Genomic DNA, 25,508 nt, shown 5'->3' on the forward strand with positions numbered 1-25,508 from the left:
CTGAGAGCAGCAGTATTAAGATACTTAGGTAGACAAAAAAAGAAAGATTAAACTGCGCGGATGGAGGAGCCATAATAGAGGAATCGAAAACCCACGGTTTCCCCTTGTGTCACCGAACGTCTTTTCATCACAGGCTGAGCATGGTTCTCGTTTGATATAGCTGAGGCGAGGGTTGACGGTAATCACAACCGCAACAGCTGGTTTGTTTTTTCAAAGGGGGGTGGGTGGGGGGTGGGGGGGGGGCTGACTTGCTGTTGGCTATTTCGTGGCTCCAAGACGTGCAAGGGAAGGTAAGCGGAACCGCATCCTAATGGCTTTAGACTGCAGTTATGTCATCGAAGAACTGTACAGTTGATTTCATCAGGGCTTTATGTTATATATAGGTTCACATAGTCGGGCGCCATTTACGGCTTCCCGACTGAGGAATTTAGGACTTATGCACAAACGCCTTTGCACACGAATTTTGCTAGATGTCGTTCGTCTGAAGACTATCCGACATTTTTAGCCTCCTTCTGTCGTCATGAGCCATCTTTTTTTTTTACCTTTCCAGGGCTACGTTAACCAAAGGATGAGATTTACGCGTTGATTGCTTAAAACAGATATTTTACCCTAAATTGAAACTTGGAACGACTGGGAAACAAAAGTATTCTTGAACTATAAAAGAACGGGAATTATATTTGTTATTTACATGAGTTTTTTTCGTGAACTCGGCAGAGACAAAAATAAGGAAACGCGGGGACGTTGGAATGATTTATCTTTTTGTTTCGATCTGCGCGAAATTATTTTTACTGCATTGATCGCTAGAGATTTTTGAGCATATTAATGAGACAAAATTTTTGCGGAATTAGACACACGTCAAATGAGGCTGGTACTTTTGTTCAAAGTTACTCGTCTGTATCTTAGGTGGAGGAGAGGCAGTGTGCTGAGAAATGTAATTGAAGAAGTATTTCAGGTACTTAAGGTTACTTGGATTATGCCTTTTTTATTCACTTAACTAAAGCATTCATAGGTGTGCTTAAAGCTTAAACCGTCCGTAAATGGCTCGTGACACACGTAGGATGCGAAGTAAATAGCAAGGCTTGATGAGAGATGGGACTGAGCATTAAGGATTACACATCTCTGTTTTAACAGTCGTGCGTCAAGATATTGCTGTAAAATTTGAGAGCATGCTTATGAACTCGGTACGACTATGTAGTGCTGCAGCAAAACTGCCAAGAAAAAAAATTAAAACTTAATTGTTCTCGCAACTGCTGGGTGGGATGTTAAATGCGCCTTGTTGCTAGGTTTTCTTGAGCAGCTGTCACTTTAGCTTATCTGACTGCTTGTCCTATCAAGGCCGCCTCAGTTCTGCTCTATGCATTGATCGTCGCCAATTCTAACGAACGCGTAACCAAATAAACGAGGTAATCAGGTGCCCAAAGATGCTTGGTCTTAATTCCTGACAAGTTCAATTCCACTCATTCTAATAACGAAAAGCTACCTTTGTGATAAGATATCAAACAGTGCCGCACAAATTCAAAAGGATGGCTGGAATGCCAAACGCGCTTTATCATGTTCAGGTATGCTTTTATGAGTCTCCCTATGTCCTTTCTTGCTGTCCCCTCACCTCTTTCATTTCACTTCTTCAAACTGCCTGCTATCCTTTATTTGCGCTTCCCCAGCTCAGGTGCCGCCGCCACAGTGATGGCAGATGCCGGGGTTAGCAAAAATCTTTTAACTTCAATTTTTATTATTGTTCAATAAACAGTTACTACTACTACTTCTACTACTACTACTACTACTACTACTACTACTACTACTACTACTACTACTACTACTACTACTACTGCCACCACCATCACCACCACCACCACTACTGCTACTACTACTATGAAAAACAGGTTTTTTCAGCTTTTACAATCCTGATGGTTGTTTGTGCTTTTTTTTTTCGCGTCGGTCAACCTTGAGCGCGATGTGACGTATGTCTACTGATCACAGACAAAAGTTCTAAACACAAGGACGAATGACTTTCCTCAAAAGGCGTCACATAAGTCTGCACACGTGCCGCGCTATTTGCTAATGACATAATGACTTCCTATAATCATTTAATTCATATATAGTCAAGGCTAATTGATGTATCGTTAGTATATGATGATGTGTCATTATATAATGGTATAATGACGTAATGAGCACACACATATTGACTCATATGCAACATGGCACGAGTTTGTGCCGCCATTTGCCGATTCTCTTCGCTTGGTGGCGGTGGTAAGAACGTTTATTCTTAGAATAGGAATTTACTATGCATTGCCGGGTGGTGCCCGTAGCCTAGGGCCTCATAGGCGGCTGAGCTGTTTCTGCTGGCTGGAACAGGTATCACAGGCCCTTGGCGGTGGCGTCGATAAGTCGCTCTTCCCAGGATACTTTGGTCGGGCCTGAGATGGACTGGAGGTTAGGAATGGTGTGGCATGTCATACCATGTGTTAAAGGGTGGGTAGGGCTTCAGAGTGCGGACACTGTAGGGGTGTAAGTGACGCGTGGATTGATGAGGAAAAGAGTAGGGTGGGCTATGAACTGGTTTCAAGCGTGTACCATACAGCACTCTCCCGTCAGTGTGCGATGAGGTGATGCGTAGAGATGGCGAGCTGCCCAGAAAAGAAAGTCTCTTTCCGTGACTGGTCTACGGTGTTTATGGCGTCCCGGTATGATTCGCCTCGAGTGCGTTCGTGAGCCTGCGCAATGGAGTTTCAAGCAGTGCTGCTTTTAGAAGAGGTAGTCGCCTATAGTCGGATACAACTTTAAGCCTGCAGTCAAGCTCCGCCCACAATCAAGACCACCGCACAGAATTCCTCCGTGACAGAAAAGTAGTCCATTGTTAAAACTTTTCTCGTTACCTAAACAGAAAACTAATCACAAGAAAAAATTAGAACCTCTAGATTTTTTATGTCTGGATCGTTTACTAAAGTAAAACATTAAAAAGCCTATTTTGTTTACTGCAGTGATTGGCTAGCGGAGTAATACAGGGTGCCGCAGACCGTAGCCCAGTGTTAGCAACTGGTGTTTTTTTTTAAACTTGTATTCTTTTATAGAAGTGACGTCGTGGAGGTCGGTAGCTCGTTTTGGCTATTAGGCCGGCGCGGCGCTTACGTGTCCGTGAGGATGTGCACCTCTTTGGATAAAGGCAAGGTGGCGATGGAGAGTATTGCTCGTGCGACTGCTCTTGCCTCTGCCCCCGTCGGGATGTCGCCCGGGAGTTCTGTGGTCGCCAGCAGTGTGTCAAGAGTCTCGCTCACCGCTGTCGACGTTCTAGCGTGTCCGTCCCTAATGATGGCGTCTACGTAAAGTGCAGTGCCTGGTTGCACTGGCTGGTAAGATTAGTTAAAGTTAGGTTAGCTTTCCAATTACGTTGTACGATAAGTCCACGGATGCAGATTGCTGGTCGCGGTGGCAACTGGCGCCCGTGTCAGAAATGCCGAAACTAAACAGCTCATGCAATTACTACCGCAGTAACAGAACTTGACGCTTGTTGCAGACACTAGGTCTTCATCCCGAACACGTGCTTTAAAGCGGCGATTGCCGAAAGCAAAGCTGAGTTTTAATTTGCAGAATAGGGTTCGCCGGGACTTGCAGAAACGCCAGAGAAAGGAAAGGAGGCGGAAAAACAAACCGATGATTTCCCGAGCGGCCTCACTAGAAGCTCCTCGCGCTGGGCTCTCAAGTCGAAAGTACTGATCGAAAACTTGAACTCCTGTCTGGAAATCTTTAGTCCCTCTGTCAGTTGCATAGGAATATGATGTTGTCAACAATCATATTTCTCAAAGCTGCTGGTAAGAACCTCCTCCTCCTCCTTAGAGGCCCATGTCAAGATTTCAAAATTTTTAATAATTTAGGTCAACAATGAAACACAATAAAAGTTTAATTTCGTTCACAAGTACAGTACCCTTTAAACTTTGTTTATTTCTCACGAAATCCAAATTATCTTTCAAGCTTTCACTATTATTCCTGGGTCAGCCGCGTCGGTGTTGAAGAACCATTGAACGTGGCATGTTTGCTCAGTTGGTGGCCACAATTTGTGTGCTTGTAGCAAAACTCGGGTTTCGCACCTATCAGCTGCGTAGTTAAAGCAGGGCTTGTCGTCATCGTCGCAGCCAAGTGCTTCTCTTCTTCCGAAGGGGGCGCTGGAGTCTAAAGTGCCGGATCAAACGGCAATTTCCGGATGGAGACATCCCTTCTTGTGACAGCACGTCGCTCGCGGTTCCCTAAAGGCGAACTTTCATCACGCGACCGGGGGACCCAATTTCTTCGGGCGCAGTACCTAGAAGGCTGTCTCTGGCGCAGATTGCGCTCTTCGTAGTAGACGTGAGGCTCACTTTAAGCCAGCACTATTTTACCCAAGTAAAGACCTCACCCTTTTCCCACTATTTTCCTCTTCTGCATCACATCTAACGCCTGTTTGCTTGCATATTTTTTTTCGGTCGTCAAGACAAAAAAAAAATAAGAAAGGAGCTAGTTCTATCCGTATCTTGACTCGCATTTGTCGTTTTTTTTTCTTCATGTGAACTTTTTTACGAAGTGGTAAATGATAGGCTTTTTCATTTTTATCTGTTTCCAAAGAGTTTGTCACTGTGGGCGCGATGCGTTGCGGTGCGAACGGGGCTTCTTATGCACCCACGCTTGCGTCCGTGATACTCTTAAAACGTTCATTTTGCTACTTCATGACAGCTATGTGAGTGACTTTCCCCAAGATAAGCGGTTTTGGCAATCATATTGTGCATCACACACTGTGACCGCAAACTTTGGCGTTCATCCATTGGTCTAAGGATAACTAACATCGGGCGGCTGTTATCCAGAATAGATATGTGGGCGGCGGTTCGAGTACCCTCGAGCATGTCCGGTTTGCAGTCACGTGATCAATGGACGCCTGAAAAAGGGCGGCACCCGTGGAAGATAGAAGCGGGCACGGTATGTCATCTTTGTTTAATAGAAGTCTAGTATGTCTTTCTTTTTGTTTCTGGCTTTAACGATGGAGGGGGCGAGATAAATGGCAGATGTTGGGAGGTTAGCAAGAAGAATGTTCGGGTTGTCTGCCCTGTTGTGGGGGAAGAGAGAGGGATATAAAGAGGAGAGAAGGAGGTGAATTAAGGATGAAGGACGTCATTGAAAGACGGTCTTGAGGCACAGTCACAACCTGTCACGCAAGCACATCGGCATCAGGAGGTTAGGCAGTGCCTAGAACACCTTGGGGGCTGACGATTGACGTAGCCAGTGCCTGAGGTTTGGGCTTTCAGTGAGCGTGTGAGGATCAGAGCAGTCTATTACAGTGCACCGGATATATTTTACAACGCTAAGCACAAGATGTTGACAGCGAACATGTTCTGCAGTGTCATCACAGCTGCGGGTGTAAAAGGTTGGGCTGTGGACCAAATCAGTCAAGAGTAGTTGTGGCTTGTGAAAGCAACGCCGACACACAGGCGCCTCAGCAAAGTGGCTTCACGTGAAGGTAGACAAGTAACAAGACGGAGTTGTAGCTCATCGTCCATTGGATGAAAGCTTGAGTTTAAAAGCTGGTCCGAGTTTGATGAGGCGAACGTGAGCTCCCACTCAAGCGTGCATGCGAAGCCTACCCGCTGCGTCCACTCTTAAGATATGGATGGTTACATAAAGATCGTTACACACCGGGAAATGCTGTGTGCTTACAGAGCACCGAAATATAGCGTACAGGGTCACTGAATAATGTTAACAATGCAGGAGTAAGATCTCTGCGAACATTCCTGAAGAGGCGACACGTTAACGTTCGCGCAATGGATGCCGCCGACAGCAGCAAACCAAGAAAGGCAGTCGACTTCGTCACAGCATTGACGCCACGCAGCCAAGTGGGCAGGAGAGAGTAGCTGGTCGTAGACCCACTGTGGACATGCAACATGCTAACAATACTACCCGGTGCAGAGAGCTGGAGGATGAAACATGAGCAGCCCCGAAATTCTAACGTGAAATAAAACGCGAGCACGCTGCCTGTATCTTCACTGACGCTCTACATATGCTATCAGGTTGGAATCAAAGAACACGACGTGCAGAGAGAGCACAATTTTGCGCCCTTGTTACGTTCAGATGTAGCAAGCAACTACACAGGTTCATGTTTCTACTTGAAAGGTTCCGACTAAGTGTACATTAAACCACCGGTTGCACGGTCGCGCTACATTCTTGAAAAAACGCCACTTGTGATAGTTCCCGTATGAATCCGGCCTGGCAGCTGGTGTCAACAGCGCAGCTTGCTGTAACTCAGCCGGAGAAAGAAATGGCTCACGCAGGCGCACCGAGGAACTAAACGACACTAAGTCAATTGTAGAACCTCACGCAATGTTTGACGCACCTGGAACGTTGAGTGAAACCTAGCCTGACGGCCATCTACGCATATGCGTACATAAGGACCCTACGAGGCTGTGGTTCATCTGAAATAGCTGCAAGAACCCGTAATATAAGGAGGCGGGTAGACAGCGTCGCTCGAAAAGTTGCAAACAAGAACACTTGCGTTCGGAGAGAATGTGTACCAGCCCACATCGGAGCTCAAGGCAGCAAACGAGAGGACAGCATTGCAAACCGCTCAACAGACAAGGCAGCAGCACGGCACGACGCAGCATCAAGTTGGAGGAGACAAACCGATCGATTTCACTTGAACAGCGGCGGGAGCGAGAACGACCGTATGCACGCGCTCTGAACCCACACTTCTCCGCTCCAGTTCTGCCTTGCCTGAAGGAAAAGGAGGGAATCACTCTTCAGCGCCGTCGACTTGGGTACGCACTCGTACCAGACATTTCGCAACAAAGACACAAGCGACTATACATTGCGACAATGGGCAAGTCGAAGACAGGCTTCCACTCCTCATGTGGAAAAGCGCACATGAATGAGAGGATGCGCCACAACTTACGTTCAGATCCCGAGCTGCAGATAGCATATGAGACTGCTAGATTCGCCAACAGAACATTTAACTCATTGACTTGGACCTCTATAGACCACGCATGGGACAAGCTGCGGGTATACGCTGCCCCCATTGCGGTTCCAACCTTTCTTACACAATGGAATGCGGCCTGAATTTTAGTAGGAAGGATACAAAAATGGTGATCATTCACCGAAACCCTCAGGTCTCTAGCTTCTAGACGTTAAACCACGGAAACTACTACGGATGTGGTTGACCAAATCTCTAAGTCGTGCGGCAAATAGCTTGTACGAGACGTCGGATAGACGTCCATGTCCATGACCTTCGTAATTCATCAAAGCTACGAGCCACCTGATTTTTTCCGGACAACTCTTGTAAATGCGGCAGCTTCAATAGATCGGTGGCTTGTTAAAACAAACTCCAGGCTACCTCAACGCAAAATGCGAGATTGCCAGCCTTTGCGAACGATCAGTTTTCCAGGCAAATGATAAAATGCCGTTCATGAATAATACATAACTCTGTAATGCCTTGTGACCTAAGGAATTTGCCTTCGTTACCTCACATTGATTTGCTGTTCACAATTGTTCGTAACATTTTACTTGCCGACTGTATTATTGCCGCTGGCGCGTGGTTTTTGCATGGCGCGAGAAATGGCCCAAATTTGTTGAGTCCCAGCGCCAACAGCAATCGCGTTTTCGCAATTCGAAAGCTGGTGTGGATATTACTAATAGCGGCTACAAATCACTAATTGAAATCGGGCGCCTTTCGAGAGTAGCTAATGAGTGAACAGTTACAATTTAAGTAATCAATTTACTCGAAAATACGATTGGCCTGTTTTCTGACGTTCGCCAACAGTGGTATTACTGTGCCGCAAAAAGCACCTGAAGCGCCCCATTTTCGAAATTAGTAGCGGGCTTCCCTGAAAATCCTGGTAGAGAGAAAAGCCTGTCGCCGTTTAGATGTCAAGTGAAGCGCAGTGCGCGATTTTATTTTGGGGCAGATGATAAAGCGCCATTTTATTTAGGGGCAGATGATAAACGATGGCTTCAATAGGCTGACAAGATGAGCTTGCGCCTGTCCGCAAACCTCGTCGGTGAATAATGACCCATGATTAACGCGACAAAGGAAAATACGCAAAAAAACGAAGCTGTTCGTCGACATTTCTTCTCTCCAGCCCTTAAGCCATCGAATATTCTGATACGGCATGCGTGCTTAAACTTTAAAGCATAGTTGCATTATACCTCCGTTAAATAAGCGTACGAATTTAGCACATTTGCAGTCTGCCCAGCTCTTTGATTTGTGGTCTCGGGAACTTGGGTTGAGTGAGGTAAAATAATGTAAAAGAGACCAAGACGCACGGAAATCTGTAGGTGCCATGACCGCATGTCAAACAGCATCTCTGCCAAGTTGGTGGCACGTACGCGATGTATTTTACGCGGTTGCTGCGGAAAGTAATGCTAGACTATGATTTAAGCTAAGATTTCCAACTAGGCAGTGTACGGTCTCTTTGGCTACTGTCGTAGAAAGCGGCGCGTATTTATTATTTTTTTTTGACGCCGGCGTGAAGCGTCGCGAGTTTTACGTCATTTCCGCTGTACTTATGGATGTTTGTTTCTGACGCTCGTCTTCTTTTTTTTTTTTTGCTAGGGATGAGGCGTATGCGGAGCTATATAAAAGATTCGCATCTGTCTGTGAATTCGTTCAGCACCACTACCATTCTCATTGTTGGGCGCGCCGTACCACCGCCTACAGCTACTACAATCACATAGTCGAAATATTTCAGGCCGGAGAAACTGGGATTGTAGATAACTGCCATTGTTAACGCTGAGTTTTTTTTTTTCGGATGGTGCTGTTGCGCCACAAAAGAGTGGAAGCATCATTACGTTCTTACATATGCTATTTGATGACACACTGTGGCCTCTTTGTGTATAGCTTTGTAAAATTGAGATGCGAAGACGACGTTGCAAAAAATAAATGCTTTTCAAGTTTAGCGTTCGCCTTCAATAGATAGGGCCGTTGTGATATACTATAAGAAGCAGTGCTAAGCACTTTTCTGTGAGAAAGAAAACGCAGTGAAAATTTAGGCTCATTTTTAACTTTTTAACGCTTTGCTGAGCCAGCCCACAAAGGCAATGTTGTGAGATTTCCGAACCATGAAACTTGCTACGAGTGGAGATAGCATTTTTTCTGACGTGCGCACATGCACAAGTATACGCACTTGCTCCCTTCACTAAAGAAAACACAGCGCCGTGAAAAATATACAAAGTAACCACACGCGAACGCCTACACGGGCGCAAGCCCTATCTCCAAATCTAAGAAAAGCATATTCCAAACTAGAAAATAAAAAAAAGAGCCTGCCTAAACTGGATCTTCGCTCTGGTCTGTCGCGAAGGTTTCCAAGAAGGTACGAGATTAGAAACTAATTTCTTAGCCGTCACTTTTCATTACACCGGTGTATTAAGAGCAGCTTAAGCGCTGTATCTACAAACTCGGAAGCGATGACAGCCGAAATGAGTTTAGGTATTACCCTGCTTCATGGTTTATATCTTTTCGAACGATTGCGAAGAAACTATTGCGGTGGTGGAGGACAGCGCAGCCGTCTCAAGACACTCCGCTTCCCCGTGCATCTGAGCGGAACGTCAGAGAGCGGGCAGCGTCTGCACTGTGCGCAAAATGTTTTCCTTACGTCATCACCGATCGCGGTCACCGTTGCGTAAGCTTTGGCGACTGAAGGCTAATGGCGCTTGCTGGCCGGCTTGGGACGTGGACGTCGTTCGAGACGATAGAAAAGTTCACAATCACTCTTCGTTCTCTCAGCTTTCGACTCTCTCTTCCAATGCTTTCTATTTTTTCTTTCTATTTTTACCGTTTTCCCTCTCCCAGTGACTCGGGGTTCCTCTTAGGTACCGTTAAACCGAGGATCGGGTTTCAGCGAAGCGGGTACACGTCAGGTTATACGGTTTTGGTAATGGTTGGGGCAGAAAGAAGTGAGAGACCAATTCACTTCAGCAACGTTGGCTTTTTCGTTTCGTGCGGCGAGAGAGGTAGAGGGAAAGGGCGAGGAGCCTGCAGGCAGTGGAAATGGGGTAAGCGACGAAGGTGCGCGGTTTAATAGGTGTGTTCCGGTGAAGCCAGGCGGAAAATTAAGGGGAAATGGGCCCCGGGTATCGGCGCCGGTTTTCCTCGGAGCTGCGTGTCGGCAGCGCCGGTGGTCAGTCGATATTCGCGCAGACCACGACAGGTGCGCCTTCGCCGCCGCCTTCGCTGTCGTGCGTGTGTCCCTCTCTCCCTCGTTCCCGGCTAGCTGGCTATGCGTGAGGGAGAGGGAGGGAAAGGAACCACCGTGCCTGGCGTGCGCCATGACGCGCGTCGGAGCCTTCGTTGCTTGGCCGGAACGAGAGCGGATTACCGCCGGAAGCGGAAGGAGGGCAGGAAGGCTTAGGAAAAGGCCTGCCTGCAGTGCTGTGCCGCACGTGCGCTTCGCTGGGCAGAAGACGTCGTGTAGGGTTATGAAAGCCGACTTAAGGCGTTTTCCGTTTCCACGAGGGCCGACGCGAAGACTGGCCGGCCTCTCCTCTCCAGTGCGGGATCGGCGTTCTAATTGGCCCGTCGTCGCCTCATCCGCCGATCAGAGCGCGAGTTTGGAGGCTTTAGGCTTTGAAGACGGGGGACGTCGGCTTTCTCCGCAGAAACTGGACGGGGCAGTTTCGGGGAATTTAGGAGCCGCACAGACATTGCACCAGTTTGATGCGAGCATTGAATTGTGACCGCTGGCGTAGGGGGCAACTGCGAGCGGGGAAGATTACGGGAAAGGTCAGTTATGAAACACTCACTGAGTGGCTATCTAAACAGTCCATATGCAGTTTCGACAGAGGATCAGGTGTAAGTACCGACAGGTGTCAGGATCCTGTCTGCTTGATAACTGTACCCTTCCGTCCTGCATTATTCGTGTATTGCATGATACTTTGACATCACTGAAGCAGTTTCTCATTTTCCGGGCTTAGCATACAGATACAGCTGGTGCATTAATTCCTTCACTCAAAGTCCATTGGACCAATGGACTTCAATGCATTACTTCATTCTTCGACAGTTATGAAATCTCTATATGTAACAATAAATTGCGTGAAAGGCTAAGGAAATGCCTTGTCGTAGAAATGAAAGTCAACGAGCATATTACGAACAACCAAAGGATCTGAAATCATGCATACGGAATAATTAACTTTCAAGAAGACGGTTAGAGACGTAATGGCTCCTTTCGAAGAACCTCGTTTATGAAGCCTCTCACATAGAATGGGCGGCATTCTATTTTCAGGCCCAGTCGTTTATGAACGTTTCACGAAATATTCCTCCTCTCCACCTGCAGTGTATTTTTAACATTTCACTGCAGGGAAAGCACCGTGTTAAATTTCTTATCGGGTTGTAATCACTGCTCTATTTACCTGCAGATAAACGACACGAAGGCTCTGTGTGTGAGAGGAAACATCAGACGTGATGCCACCAGTTTCTCGGCCATACGTAACAAATGCCTGTCTCGTGTTTACAAAGGAAACAACGCACGCGGCGTACAGCCTTCCATGCAGTGTGGGAAAAGCTTTTACGCAGCACGAAACAGGATGGCGAGCGGTGGCCCAGCGCATGCGAGTGGTGGTTTTCCCACCTGACTCACGTCCTCGCAACCTTGAAGGCAGCTCAGTGTTTTTCTAAAGGCATTGTGTTGGGGTCTCAAGCTGCGCCCTCGAAGCTCGTTCAGTTGGAGCCAGTGAAGCAGCGCCATCTCCTTTTTTTCCTCCCTCACAGCGGCCTCTGCTGCGGCGTGCCATGGTGCGACCCGTGAGTGCCTGCATCCTTGTTGTGGTGGGCGTGGTGCTGCTCGCCGAGGCGTCCGCATCTGCTCCGACCGGCACCTTCGAGACCGAGTCCTGGTACGTCGAGCACACCAGTATTTTGTGGCTGCTTTGCTGTGAAAACTCGCTCAATATCTGAGGCAGCAAAACCTTTGTGCAAAACGGAGTCTTTTTCCCGCTAACCCTGGCTGCTGTTGCTGTCATGCCTTTCTAACTGAACAGCGGTGAACATGATGTACTATGATAATTGTAGCATGTAACCGTACAAAGGAAATAAATACGACTTTGCGAAGAATTATGATGCTGCACACACTAATCCATAAGAAACACGAGCATTCAAACAAAAGCGCAACACTTTCATGTATGAGTAGCTATAACGTACTCATTAAAAGTTTGCACGGCTGCTCGCGTATTTGGGAAGTGGTTCGCTGGCATGTGTTGTCATTGGGTGTAGTGTGGGCGTGTGGAGGGTAGTGAGGTAAGAATGTTGCATTCAATCGCAGACGTCCTGTATTCGTGCTGACCGATTAACTAAGAGTTCTTAACACTACACTAACACTGCTGCTTTACGTTACTACGATGCCAAGCTAATAATGCTCTGAAAGTGCAGTTTTCAGTCCATAAAGTATACATAGGGCTCTTCATTCTAGAGATGCGCTCGATTTTACGCGACTTTTTGAAAAGCAACTGAAACCTGGCTTATGCAAGATTATAAGCTTCATAGGGGACGTAGTTCTGCAGTGCACAAAATTGAAAACATCGTATTAAAATTAGCACATATTTTGTGCTTAATCTCAAGGGGTGTTTTCACGTAACTGATCATTTTAAAGCTCTTTTGAAGCTTGTTATTTATGGCGCTGTTTAAGACAATGCCGCCCGTTTAAAAGGGCACATTGTAGAAGCCAGATTCAAACCAGGCGTCTTGATGATGATGAATTTTTGTGGCGCAAGGGCATCTGTGGCCGAAGAGCGCCATCGCGCAAGGTTTTTGTTTTACTCAAGGAGAGGTCAACGACCCATTTCGGAAGCATTTCACCCTAAAGAGGCTGAGCACCAGGCAGGGGAAAGCTTGTATCCATTGTATCTCCGGTGGGTACCCGGCGGCACTGGGGATCGAACCTCGCACCTTTCGGATGCGACGCGGTGACTTAGTGGCATCATTGTGTTAGTGTTACCCTCACTGCGTCCGGCTCCGAGGTTCTTTCGCGCTGAAGACTCGCTGCGATGTGGAATGAATGCTTCCGCATTGCGTACAAATGCAGACAGGTCTTGCTCGGCCACGGATGTGCTGCCATAGAGGTGAAAACGTACGCGACGAAATAATTGTTACAAATGAGAAATAAGTTGCAAATAGAAGAAATACCTGATTTATGAAGCCGTTCTTTGGCTCAACTTGTCATTTGCATATTTTCAATAAAAATTTAGAAAAAACAGTGCAGCATTTTAAGTCCCGCTAAAAAATGAGCGATAATAGCAAACTGCCTTTTGCTGCAGATAATGACCGGAGAAAACCCGAATTATGAAACGTTTTGTCGAATAACGCGATTTGGACTAGAATTTGAGCTCAAAATATATCGCCCAATTTTTATGCGCCGAATTTCATAAAAAATATAACTGGAAATGAAGGGCCCTTTGTGTACAACGCATGGCGAAACTAGTTCTGCGATATATTCGCATTGTACTTACTCACATACATCGCATCTTTCGGGCAGGGCGTGGGACTGCATGCAATTTCTGAACACCACATCGATATTACACCGCGTTCGCTTTGACTAAGAACGCGTTCTGCGTGCTACGTAATTATCTGAGGCTTACTAACTTCTAAGCAATAATTTAGTTGCCGAAAACAACTTGTAGCCGAAATAGCTGTTTTTGCGCACTCTTAAAGGGGTACACATCAAATCACTTCAAGGATGTGGTTGGAAAATTACGAACTCATTCCTGTATTTCAAGTTTTATTTTTCGGCAAAGCCAGCAGAAAACTTACCCTGTCGGGTGCTTTAAAAGGTGCTATTATATTTGGTGTTGTTGTAAGTGAGCAAAGCCATATTTTTTGTGATTTAACCCTGACGCTTACAGAAATGATAGCCTTGAGAACGTGCCTAAGCACTTCAAGTTCGTTAATACCACCTGACATATTTTGTTTAAACGTATAGTTTAGATATTACATAACTGCGAAGCATTTATTCAAAGTGACAGCAATATATATTTCTTACAGCTATGCGGTGAAGGTTGCACATATGATCTTTGTTCAAGCCATAAACAAAGAATCGGTCATATATAATCCCAGATTAAAAACGAACGACCAGAGGAGGAAAGGACACACAGTGTGACCTGAAGATGATTGCGTAATATAAATGTTAGCTCGGTAGCCCGCGTGGGAGCGCAAGAATTATTTCCGAACGGCGTTTCAAGCGTATACGGTAACACGCACACTACGTAGCGTGTTATGTCTTGGTGCAGTCTGTCCCGTCTTATATTAAATCTGGAAATACGAGAGGGCATTCTGTGTCACATACAAATGAGCTTTAAGCGTGCGCGACTCGTCCGCCGCCATTCATAACGAGTGTCTAATGTTCCGCGCGCGCCCACCTTCCTATGCCTTCTGCAGGGACCGAGATCGGGACCGCCAGAACTCGGTTTACGACTCATCACTGACCCCCGACGAAGATTACCTTCTCAGCTTGCTAAGGAGCCGGTCCAGGTAAGAACTGCCCCGTAATCATGGAAAGGGGAGATGACTTTTGCACAGTTGTAAGGAAGGTTTCTTAAGTAGGGTGACGTCTTTGTCTGATAAACCAACGGAAACCAAAGCACTTCACGTGACGCCCCTGTCAGAACGCTTTGCATATTTCGGCATTCCTCGCAGGCATCTCTTCAGAACGTCTTGGATGTGTTTTTTTTTTGGAAGTGACACGCTTTCGTCGTCCAATATTAAACCATTTCTTCTTTCACTCCCCCATTTACCCTTTCCTTACGGCGCGGTTCAGGTGTCCAACGATATATGAGACAGATACTGCGCCATTTCCTTTCCCCCCAAAACCAATTATTATTATTATTTAGCGGGCCCTTACGCTGGAGTTAAGCAATACTCGCATGCTGTGGGAAGAGCAGTTCGCCAACACCCGTGATTGCCCCTGTATGATGGGTCATGGGCAGCATCACTTAGGAAAAGTTAGCTTGGTGGCTACGAAACAGCGCAATGACACAAGACCAAGAAAAGAGCGTAGGGAAGAGTAGAAAGGACACAACAAATGAATGGGACACAACACAACTCTATTGCTGTGCCCCTTTCTCTATTTCCTCCGCTCTCTTCTTTGGCCCTGTTTCATTGCGCTGTTTCTTAACCGTCATGCAAAACCAACTCGCCCATCAGCTGGTGCTTTCAAGAAGTTAGCTGTCTGAAGCAGCTCTCGAGTTGTCCCTACCCAGCTAGTCCTTCACAAGAAAAATGAAGCTGACCCACTAAAAGCGCGCCAGCTTCGACTCGGGGAAGCTAAGTGTGCTGTTTGATGGTACCTGCTCAGGGGGGCTGAATGCGAGCATGCCGACAAATTGTCAACAAAATCGCTATTAGTAATACGTTTTTTTTCTGTTACTGTGCGGAAGATAATAGCAAGGACAGTATACGTTTTCCTGTAGGAGGTTTCTGTACAGTTCCACTAAGAACATAAGTGATTTTGTTGTTATGGTGCCCCCGCCGCGGTGGCTCAGTGGTTAGGGCGCTCGACTACTGATCCGGAGTTCCCGGGTTCGAACCCGACCACGGCGGCTGCGTTTTTGTGGAGGCAAAATGCCAAGGCGCCCGTGTGCTGTGCGATGTCAGTGCACGTTAAAGATCCTCCGGTGGTCGAAATTATTCCGGAGCCCTCCCCTATGGCACCTCTTTCTTCCTTTCTTCTTTCACTCCCTCCTTTATCCCTTCCCTTACGGCGTAGTTCAGGTGTCCAACGATATCTGAGACAGATACTGCGCCATTTCCTTTCTCCCAAAACCAATTATTATTATTATTGTTATTATTATTATTATTGTTGTTGTTGTTATGGTGCTGTTTGGAAGCACCACTTCAACGACAATTTTTCGTGCCATTCGGAGCTTTGGCAGAATTATTTTTTTTTATTCTTTCTGGGTGTAGGCCGGCCTCTGTGACTTCCTTTGTTAATGAAATTCTCCTTCCTTCCCTCTCTCTCAGCAACTTCGACGTGATGCCGAAGAGGTCCCGGGGCATGCTGGACTTTGGCATGACGCGAGGAGCGTCCGGTGCCAAGGCCGCCAAGGCTCGGTTAGGACTCAAGCTGGCCAACGATCCCTTTGGGCCCGGGCGCTGAGGCGCTCGCGCCGTTCTCCTCCCAACCGCCAACCCTTCTTCTCCTCTTTTGTCTCTTCTCGCCTCCCGAGAACAGTCGAAGTAGCGCGAGTTTGCAAGCTGTGCGTTTAGGCAATGTACGTTCCTTCGTTGCGTTCCTAGAGTTATAGCTTGCAGATATTTTTTCTTGTTCCTCTCTGCTGCCGCAAAGCGGAGAGGCTCGTCATTGTTGTAGCCGTCTCTTCTATACGAGTATCGAAATCCCGCCTTTTGTGGAGAAATACTGTTTATATCCGAATGTGTACAACTGGCTCCTGTACCTTCGGTCGGGACGCGCCGAAGCAGCTCCCCACTCTACAGTTGAATTGTGATAACAACGTTGCCGCATTGTTTTCAAGCTTGCGTTGGGCGAAAGAGAAAACGTTCTAGTGCAGAGAAAGGCAGAACGTGAACTGTGGGTCAGTACTTCTAGATGAGCGCAAAAGATCGTGGTTGTTGCTCGAGCACTTGCGTGTTTTGCTCTCGCACGACGTAAGCTCTGAGCACGTGTGCTAGATTAAAAATAAGCCGTAAATCAACTCGAACTAGAAAAGTGTAAGAAAAAAACGAAAAATAAAAATAACTTGTCCCCGTTCTTCGCAGTCGGTGTTGACACAGGACAAGAGACTGTGTGGAGATCTTCGATGTCTGTACAAGACGCCGCTGTCAGTTGTGCTTTTGTGGGCTCGCAGGGAACACATCACGCTTTTTGCGTGCCATTTGGGATGCCTAGCAATATTCAGATGACAAACGGAGTATATTTGAGCGACGGAAATTTTCTTTTATATGTTGGGCGCTTCTAAACGAGAACACAGGCTCTGATGAATAAGGGCTTCTCTAGATATTGCCTGCTGAGTCAGTTGACAGACGACAAAAAAATATATATAACGGCTGCTACTAATTACTGGCTGTTGGTGCGACGAGATGAAAATATTCTGCTTGTGTTGAAAGCACGTTGTTGACATGCGCAGTCGTGTGGAACGCGCTAGCATATATACAAGTTGTTAAGGCGAGAAATGTTCTTTGACAATACCACGTTGACTACAAATGCATAGAGCGAATAACTCTGTGTCCTCGTTTCTATATGAACTGTTGTGATGTGCCAAAGGGCTGAAGAATACTGAGGCGCCATTTGTTGAAGCGTCTCAAAGATTGAACCTTCTGGGAAATGTGGAGGACATATTGGTCCGTGCTTATTTTGGCTTTATGTTTGCGGGTGTAAATCCTTCGTCACAGCGTCGTTACCTGTGTCACTTATTTCACAAGTCTTCTTGTGTTTTATCCGGTTGTTGTGAACTGAATTCAGTGGTTGCTGCTTTCTCTTACATTGATACCAAATATGAAATGTGCTGTTCGTTTGTTTTAGGCAATGCTCCCGTAGTAATTAGCAATAAATGAGCCCTGAAATGATTTTTATTCACCACTAAAACCTCATTCTCACAAGAAAGTTTCGCTACACGTACCCCATTGGTGCTTCTGCGTCCATCATATTCATGACCATATTTCAGTAATTTAAAGAAAGATATCAACTTATCAAATCGCCTTTCATTTTCGGGCAGCTATTTTAATCTGTCCTCACAGCTTTCGCCTCGTCGTGTCGTCTTTGTTGAACATTATACACGCTTTCATTGCCCAAAATAAAACCAGCGCCAAGACGCAGACTTGAAGAAAGACTGAACAGGGACACAGCACCCGTATTTGTCTTCTTCCTACGTCTGCGTCCTTGCCCCCTTTCTCCTATTTCAACACAAACGAAAGAGTCCGCCATAATGTTCATCTCTTTTATTGTTCGACTTTGGGTATAACATAGAGGTCTTTTTTTATCTATACGTTGCTTTCGTATCAATTATTTATTTGTTATCTACAATTCCATCTTCAGTTATCATCCCGGAAGACATTTCCAGGTCAAGGAATCGCTGGACGGATGCACGTCAGCATAACACATGCTTAGCGTCATCGCTATTTAAGATCAAATGAGCCACAGTGGTTTACAGATGCGTTTTTGTGTTGTTTTTTTCATCTCGGAAAGGCAAAGGGGTGTTGTAGATCTGCTCAGACGTTACTATGCTCGTGCTTTACAACCCCGTCCCCGTATTACTCTCAAGAAACGTCTAGCTGTTTTTTTTTGCGTTGTGTGCAAGAAAATGAATTCACTTATGCAGGAAATCGACCAAATTCTCTCGTGCCGATGTATATTCATGGGACGACTCGACGCCGAACGCGCCTCTTATCTGTGTGTGTGTTGGTGTCGCGTCGCCTCTCGAGCGTCGTCTGTTTCGAATGGTCTCTGCGCCGGCTGCGACTGGCACCGTGTCCTCAAGAGTTCTATGTACGTAGGCGTAATTGCTGCATGCTTTCTTTCTATAGACTTGCTCTGTACAGTCGTTTGTGTACGTAGAGCCTCTGCGCATCCCGGAATGTGTATCGTGCAGGGGGTGTTGCATATGTAGTGCAGTCGTCTCTGCTGTTTCAATAAAGACCTGCATTTTATTTCTGTTTAAGCGACGAGCACCAACGGCTCCTTCTCATTCGTCGCTGTGGCAGTGGGCCGAGCAGTATGGCTTTGCGAGTGCTGCCCACGATGGCGTCCGCATGGCTTCCTCACCTTGCCCTTACAAAAACTTCTTTAGACAGTCTATAGACTGTTCATAGACTTTTGTCTATAAAGCCTACAGACTCTCTATACACGAATTCTAGAGAACAGTCTATACGCAATACAAATCCTATAGACAGTCTACAGGCTATCTACAGATTTATGGACATGCACTTTTAGTAGACTTTTGTCTAAAGACAATCTATAGACTATGAATAGACAAAGGTAAATGTTTATAGGAAGGCAATATAGTCTATAATAAGTCTATAGACTGTCTATAGATCATTTCTCCTAGGGTGGAACCTTGACTAGATGCTAGAAACGTGAACATAGAAAATTTACTTTCATTTCCAAAGCGCGATTACAGGCGACGCACCGCTACCGCCAGAATGCAACGCGTTCCTTGAGTAGTAAAGGCTTTAAGCATTGTTGTTTAAGGTATGACGTTACGATGTTTCTTAACGAAGCTTTCTTAACACAGTATAACGTCCATCGTGGCAGCTGAGTGCCTATGATGTTCGGCTGCTGAGCTGGAGGTCCCGGGATAGAAACCCGGTTGCAACGGCTGGATATTGATTGAGGCGAAATGCGAAAACGCCCGCGTTCTACGCGGCTTTATTGGCCGCTAAAAAAACATTTGGTCGAAACTCATCCGGAGCTCTCCACTACGGCGGCCCTGATAACTCACAGACAGTTTCGAGGTGTTATATTACTACATATCACATCATACAATACAAGTCATTGCTGAAAGGTACTTTGAACCGGGCAAAGATGAATTCAGAAACATTTAGGATTTTCAAGCACTAAGTTCTCGCGTTTTATTTTGAGGCACTCCATAGAACTCGTCAATTTACTTTCCCACGTATATTCTTCTAATTACTGATCTGCAATATTTCCCCCATGCCCAACGTTCAAATCACGTGCGTTCCAGTTTATTCAAGCCTTACAGATGCAAGAGTTATCGCGTCACTTTTGGGCAGAAAAATAATCTAATGAGGACCCCAGTGGTTGACACCAAAGTTACATATGCTGTTCATTCCTTTTCCTATTGCGTAAAATCGTTCATCAAGCTAACGCTTGCGAACTAATCACGATGAGAGCTCAGTATTTAATAATTTCTTTCTACTGTTCACTTTGTATCGAGCGGTAATCCTTTGTTTTGGTGAGGGCTGTTCACACGCAGTCTTTTCGGACTTTGGCAGACGTTAAATGTAAGGCTTACCGAAATTATAGCCTGCGGTGAGCCACTGAACATGACGCATAGCATGAAAACATCCCAACAACGCTGTCGATCAACTTGTCTGTGAAGCCCAGGTGATGTGATTGAAGCTCAATAATAACAAAAAAAACTTAATCGATGAACTCCTCAACCTAACACCTGTCATATAATTGCAGTAGTTATTAGCGCCGTTCAGTGTCACTGACAGCGTTGTGGAATCTGGACTAGAGTCGCGTCACCTCTAAACTCAGAGTTCGGGATCAAAAGCATATTCCTATCTGCACTCCAAACTCGAATTAGCCGATAGATAAGTAAAAAGGAAGTAAGACGTCCTCTAGCACAATCCATTTTAGGGGCAGCATATGCAGCTCAAGGCCCGGTGCTGATTTCCGTCACAAAAATGCGAAAAATTAAAAGGCTGGCATTGAAAACAAATTACCTTTTCAAAACGTGCGAATATTTTTTTTACTTATTATACTCTCAGGGCCACTACGGAATTATAGAGGGGAGTGGTTACAAAAAAGTGAAATAAATTTAACGAACTGGAGTTAATGAAACAGACAAGGTACAAACATGACTTCTACATATACATTGTTAGCTAAGGCGTTGAGGAGAAAATAAAGATAACAAAATATAAAATGTATCCTAGTTATACAATGTTAGTGACAACGTTCTTGAATAAATGATGATCGGTGATGGTGGCCGTCGAAGAAGAAAGGTGATTCCACTCATTCGATATGCGTGGTACGAATGGCCGAGAAAAAGTTTTTGTTCTGCAGAAAGGGATGCCAACCTGATGAATGTTGTCAAGTCTCGGCGATACATACTCAGGTGGAGAGATAAGTTCGGTAAGAAACTGCGGGTGATAGAATAATTTGTGGAAAAGGCACGGACGAAAAATTTTGCGACGTGATAAAAGGGATGATAAGTTAAGGCTAGATTTCATGGCACTGATACTTGCTGTTCTGGTATAGTTAGAAAGAATGAAGCGAGTAGAATTATTTTGAACCATTTCCAATTCCTGTGTTAGGTTTGATTGGCCTGGATCTCAAATTCACGCGACGTACTCGAGCTTGGGTTGTATTAGAGTTTTACATTGGAGTAATCCTGAAGGGGAAGGTGCCTTAACAGAGGTTTGAATCTCCTGCATTTGCCAACCTGAAGACCTCGGGTGCCGCATTTGCAAGCCTTCTCTCATTGCTAAGTACATCAGTCTATCATGTTTTGCTGTTGGAATATCCCTCCGTTGCAAAGAGCAAGCATTCTGTATATTTCTTGATTGAAATCCACTCCGGCACTTGGGCGGAATACCCTGCCCCTTAAAAGGAGGTGCATTTTGAGGACAGTCAATTCTTTTTTACTCCCGCACACGCTAATTCTTGTTCAGTGTAGCGCGCGCTGTTTACTCCACTCGTACATGATGGGCAGAGTGACGTCACGTGAAGCTGAAAGCTGATTGCCAAGGGCGGCAGGAAAAAGTAAGCATCGACTTTGTCGCTCCCGAAGCAGATAGACAAAAAGAGCTTTGTCTGCGTCCGGAAATTCAGTTTACAAACCTGGCAACTCAGGGTGCTAGCTCGCAGCACGGCGCCTACAGGGCGTCCAAAACAGCCCGAGGCATGGTTGTTTCCTAGAAACGGCACTACAGAAGCTGTGGACACCGCTTTACCTAAATGTTTTCCTTGGACTGTTTTCGCCATGCTGGAAAAGTAAGTTGGATGATTTCAAGCTCGACTTTATCCGCTCAAGTTATTGTTTGAGCCCGCATAAGATTGCATCTGATCAATTCTGTATGGAGGTATAGATGACCGCCTTTGTGCTTACCTGCGCACAGAACGGCATTGCTCAAAAACGTCAACGAAATCGCCTGGTTGTGCAAGATAACGGATAGTGGTGCTTGACGTATTAATACGAGCCAATCTGCATAAAGCTGTAGCGCGTATTGTATATTATACGAGTGAGAATTGGGACGTCATGAGAGGTATAGTTTTTATTCAGACCTGCTAATCCGTAATTGGTTCCTTTCCCCCTTTCAGCTGGCTAATTACAGGGTCGCTCACTCTATTCGCAACTGGCAGCGGACAACCGGTGCAGCTGAGAAGCTTTAACGAGCCTATCCAAGCTTATCACACGGCGTTGCACGGGCGATTTCATTAAGGAATAATTGAAATGCGTTCGGATGCGTGACGTGTAAAGAAAGCACGAGTTATCGATTTCAGGGGTTCGTAATTACAAAACACCTGTATCTGGCGCAAGGGAAAGCATAAATATACAGCAAAGTAATGCTTAGTTCTTTTTTCTTGCGCGTCCAATCGACATGACGAGTCGTTCGATCGGGACTTGAAAGAATTGAAGTCACTGACTGCATCGCCACTTTAACGCTACTGCGAGAACAAACGTTTTCAGCAGCTTGTCTCCCACAAAGAAAAAAGAGAGGAGAGCGGCTTTTATGTCCTCATGCTTCGCGTTACGTTTGCCCATGCTCACAGCGCATTGCTGCAGCACCCTGCCGCACACCTGGAAGCGTCTTTGTCATTCTTCGGGTATACAGGGTGTTCATCTAAGATTTTACATAATTGTTAAAGATAGCCTTTTTCGATTGGAAGAGCGCTTTTTTCGGGATAGGTTTGTCAGCGGTGTAGCGCATTAAAATACATTTAAGACAAGTTAACTAGCAGGCTGGTTAACTAAGATTGATTAGTTAACTTTTAACTACTGTTTTATGACTCCATAATTATTGAGAGACATGTATAGCCCAGCGTAAGTGATGTCTACATCAGTTTTTAGAATTTTGAAAGCGCAGTTACCTTCGGCGCTGTGGCCTAACAAATTTTGGCTACATCGCTCCAAAATACATGCGCTTTCGAGAAGCTTGCAGGCAAAGCAACCTCTCCAGTCCCCATCACTGAAGCAACCTCTCCAGTCCCCATAACTCGTCGAAATATCCAAAATATGTTGGCCCACAGCACCAAGGGTAACGGCGTTTTCGAAATTCTCAAAACTGATATAGACAATACTTACGGTGGGCTATACGCCTCTCAATAATTAACGAGCCTAACTGTAAAGGTTAAAATTTGACTATTCATTATGAGTAAACCAACCTGCTAATCAGCACGTCTTAGCACTATTCTGATGCGCTACACTGCCGAGAATGCTATGAAGAAAAAGCTCTCTTCTAAGAAAGCCTGTTTTTGAAAACTATGAGAAGTCTTAACTGAAACACCCTGTATACGTAGCAGTACTATTAGTATCCAGTGGCTATGCAGTGAAACATACAGGTCAGTTGTTTAGGAACCAACTTAGAACAAATCCTCATCCCACATACGCACTTGAAAAAAATGCAATTGAAAAGAACAAAAAAAACCGTCTTGAAACAAGTAAACAAAAAACGCACCTTTGGAGAGACCCTTCAAGCCACCTGTAGCTTAGAAGGGACCCAGTCATGAGATGTGCTGCAACGACCTCGCCGAATCCGAATGATCTAGTCTTAAACGGCTGCTGTGTGTTAGGAAAAGCTCCAGGAAGCGGTAATGACGGCGGAATGACCGCCTCTGATGACCAGTCTCATTCGCATCCTCCTGGACGGAAGCAGATCGAGGGCTTACGTCCACTCGAATCAAGCATTCATGAGGCACCGGTGCAAACCTTCGCAAATGAACAGGTAACCGAGAATGAATTGTGTAGCGGGGTAGTAGAGCCCACGAATGGATATAAACTGGAGGAAGGAAATCAGCTGACATGTATTAGCGGATAAGGTAAGCGCCTGGATAATGGTGGAACCTTTAATTCCTGACGAAAGTGGGTGACCTGTAAAAAGCGACATTGTTTGAATGTTAGAGTGACTAAATGTGCAAAACCAGCAGCCTCACTACCAACCCACGGTGTTGGTCTCATAGGCGCTCTTTTTAAGAGGGGAATGAAAATGACATTGTAGTTTCTATCAATACGCACAGGAAATGCTAATGTAACATATGTCTTGAATCTGATTTCAGAAGTAAAACATAGAGGTGGCTCAATGAACAAGGGCTGGGAAAGGCAGAACGGGAAAGGGCGCATAAATAAAAAATATTTACTTATTTATTTATTTATTCATTTATTTATTTGTTACAGTTACCTCAAGTCCCCCGGTGATGAGGTATTACATGAGGGATGGGCCGATTGATCATTTGAAGACGGATTCGGTGGCGACCTTGAATTGAGATGGATTGGAGTGGTGTACAGAATCATTTGGCAGATTGTTCTTCCTGTCCCGAGCAGTTCAGCGAAGAACGAGCGAAAATAGTCAGTGCTGCAGGAGGGTAGAAGGATTTGTTGTGGCAGATGCGGTTTGATAAGCGATGAGCTAGCAAGATGACTGAAACATCAAGTAATGAATGATAAAATTTGAGAAAAATGCAGAACCTAAAGATGCCACGTCTCAATTCGAGATGAGTAAGGTGTGTTTGATATTTAAGTCCAGTCACGCTGGAGTGCCTACACAGCCTGAAAAGAATAAATCTGCTTGGGCGATTTTATCGTGTTAGTGTACAGCACATGCTCCATTATCTTTGAACCAACGCTTGCAAGTGAAACAGGATGATAACTAGAGCATGAGGGTGGAGAACATTTATAAAACCTGAACAACCTTGCCTATTTTTAGTCTTCCGGCACTACTCCTGATGACAACGATTGCTGAAAATTATGGCATAAAATTTCACTGACAATATTTTTTGTTTGTTTTAAAAATTTTGAGTTGATTCAATCGACGCCTCATGATGATGTAAGCTTCAGTGAATCAATGAATTTTCACGATACCGGAAGGATTAAAACTGATTCCAGGCATGACCGAGCCATCGGAACCAGCAAAATCTGGCAAAGTATTAGCGCGGTCTTGCGTAAATACAGAGCTGAACGTGTGGTTAAGTCCTTCGGCTATTTCAGGGTCAGGGACTGGACGGCTCTGGCGATCGCACAATTGTAGTGGTTGCGATCGTTTGGGGCAAATCGTACTCCTAAACTCTTTAGGGTTGTTTTTTCATCGTTGTTGTTGCGACCGGTGAACAGAAAGAACGCTTTGTTTCGTTATCCAGTGATTAAAACTCTTTTTCCGCAGCGTAATAACTTTGCCTTGAACATTGGTTGCTAGTTCATTTAGCTGAAGGAGCGAGCTTGTGTTTTTGTTGTTAAGACGTTTCAATGTGGTGTTGAACCATGGTGATGACGGTTTCCCTGTTACAGTAATAGTAGGTATGTGCGTTAGTATCACCTTATGAATGTTGTTTTTGAAACGCAAGCAATTACTTTCAACGGAGCGTTTTGAAAAGTCCTGAAGAAGCCGGATGCAAAATTCTTCGAGGGCTGTGTTAATTTCGGAATAGTTCCCTTTACCGAATAGTGTGCTTTTTTTTGCATGCGACAGGCGACAACAACAAAAAAAACCCATGCACAATGGAAAGGTGACTAAGTCCTGGCGAACACGCGAGCGGAGAGAGCATATCGGGTTAGGAAGGTTAGGTTAGGTCAAGTATGTTAGATGAATCGCTGCCGAGACTCGTCGGCTGTGACATTGTTTGCGCTAATCCAAAGGTTAGGCACGTGTTTACAGTCACCTTCAC

The 25,508-nt window shown here is 45.5% G+C and overlaps 1 protein-coding gene across 1 annotated transcript in view; it reads left to right on the forward strand.

Annotated features, from left to right (window-relative positions):
* LOC144129152 (uncharacterized) overlaps nt 1-18,606 on the forward strand; it is a 62,415-nt gene extending 43,809 nt beyond the window's left edge. Inside the window, exons 2-4 of the mRNA XM_077663096.1 lie at nt 11,711-11,835; nt 14,369-14,461; nt 15,950-18,606. Coding sequence (XP_077519222.1) covers nt 11,732-11,835; nt 14,369-14,461; nt 15,950-16,085 — 333 coding nt within the window. The 5' untranslated portion in view covers nt 11,711-11,731 and the 3' untranslated portion in view covers nt 16,086-18,606. The remainder of the gene's footprint in view (nt 1-11,710; nt 11,836-14,368; nt 14,462-15,949) is intronic.
* The last annotated feature ends 6,902 nt before the right edge of the window (nt 18,607-25,508 follow it).

The sequence above is a fragment of the Amblyomma americanum genome, chromosome 4 (genome assembly GCF_052857255.1).
Source record: "Amblyomma americanum isolate KBUSLIRL-KWMA chromosome 4, ASM5285725v1, whole genome shotgun sequence".
NCBI classification, from domain to species: domain Eukaryota; kingdom Metazoa; phylum Arthropoda; class Arachnida; order Ixodida; family Ixodidae; genus Amblyomma; species Amblyomma americanum.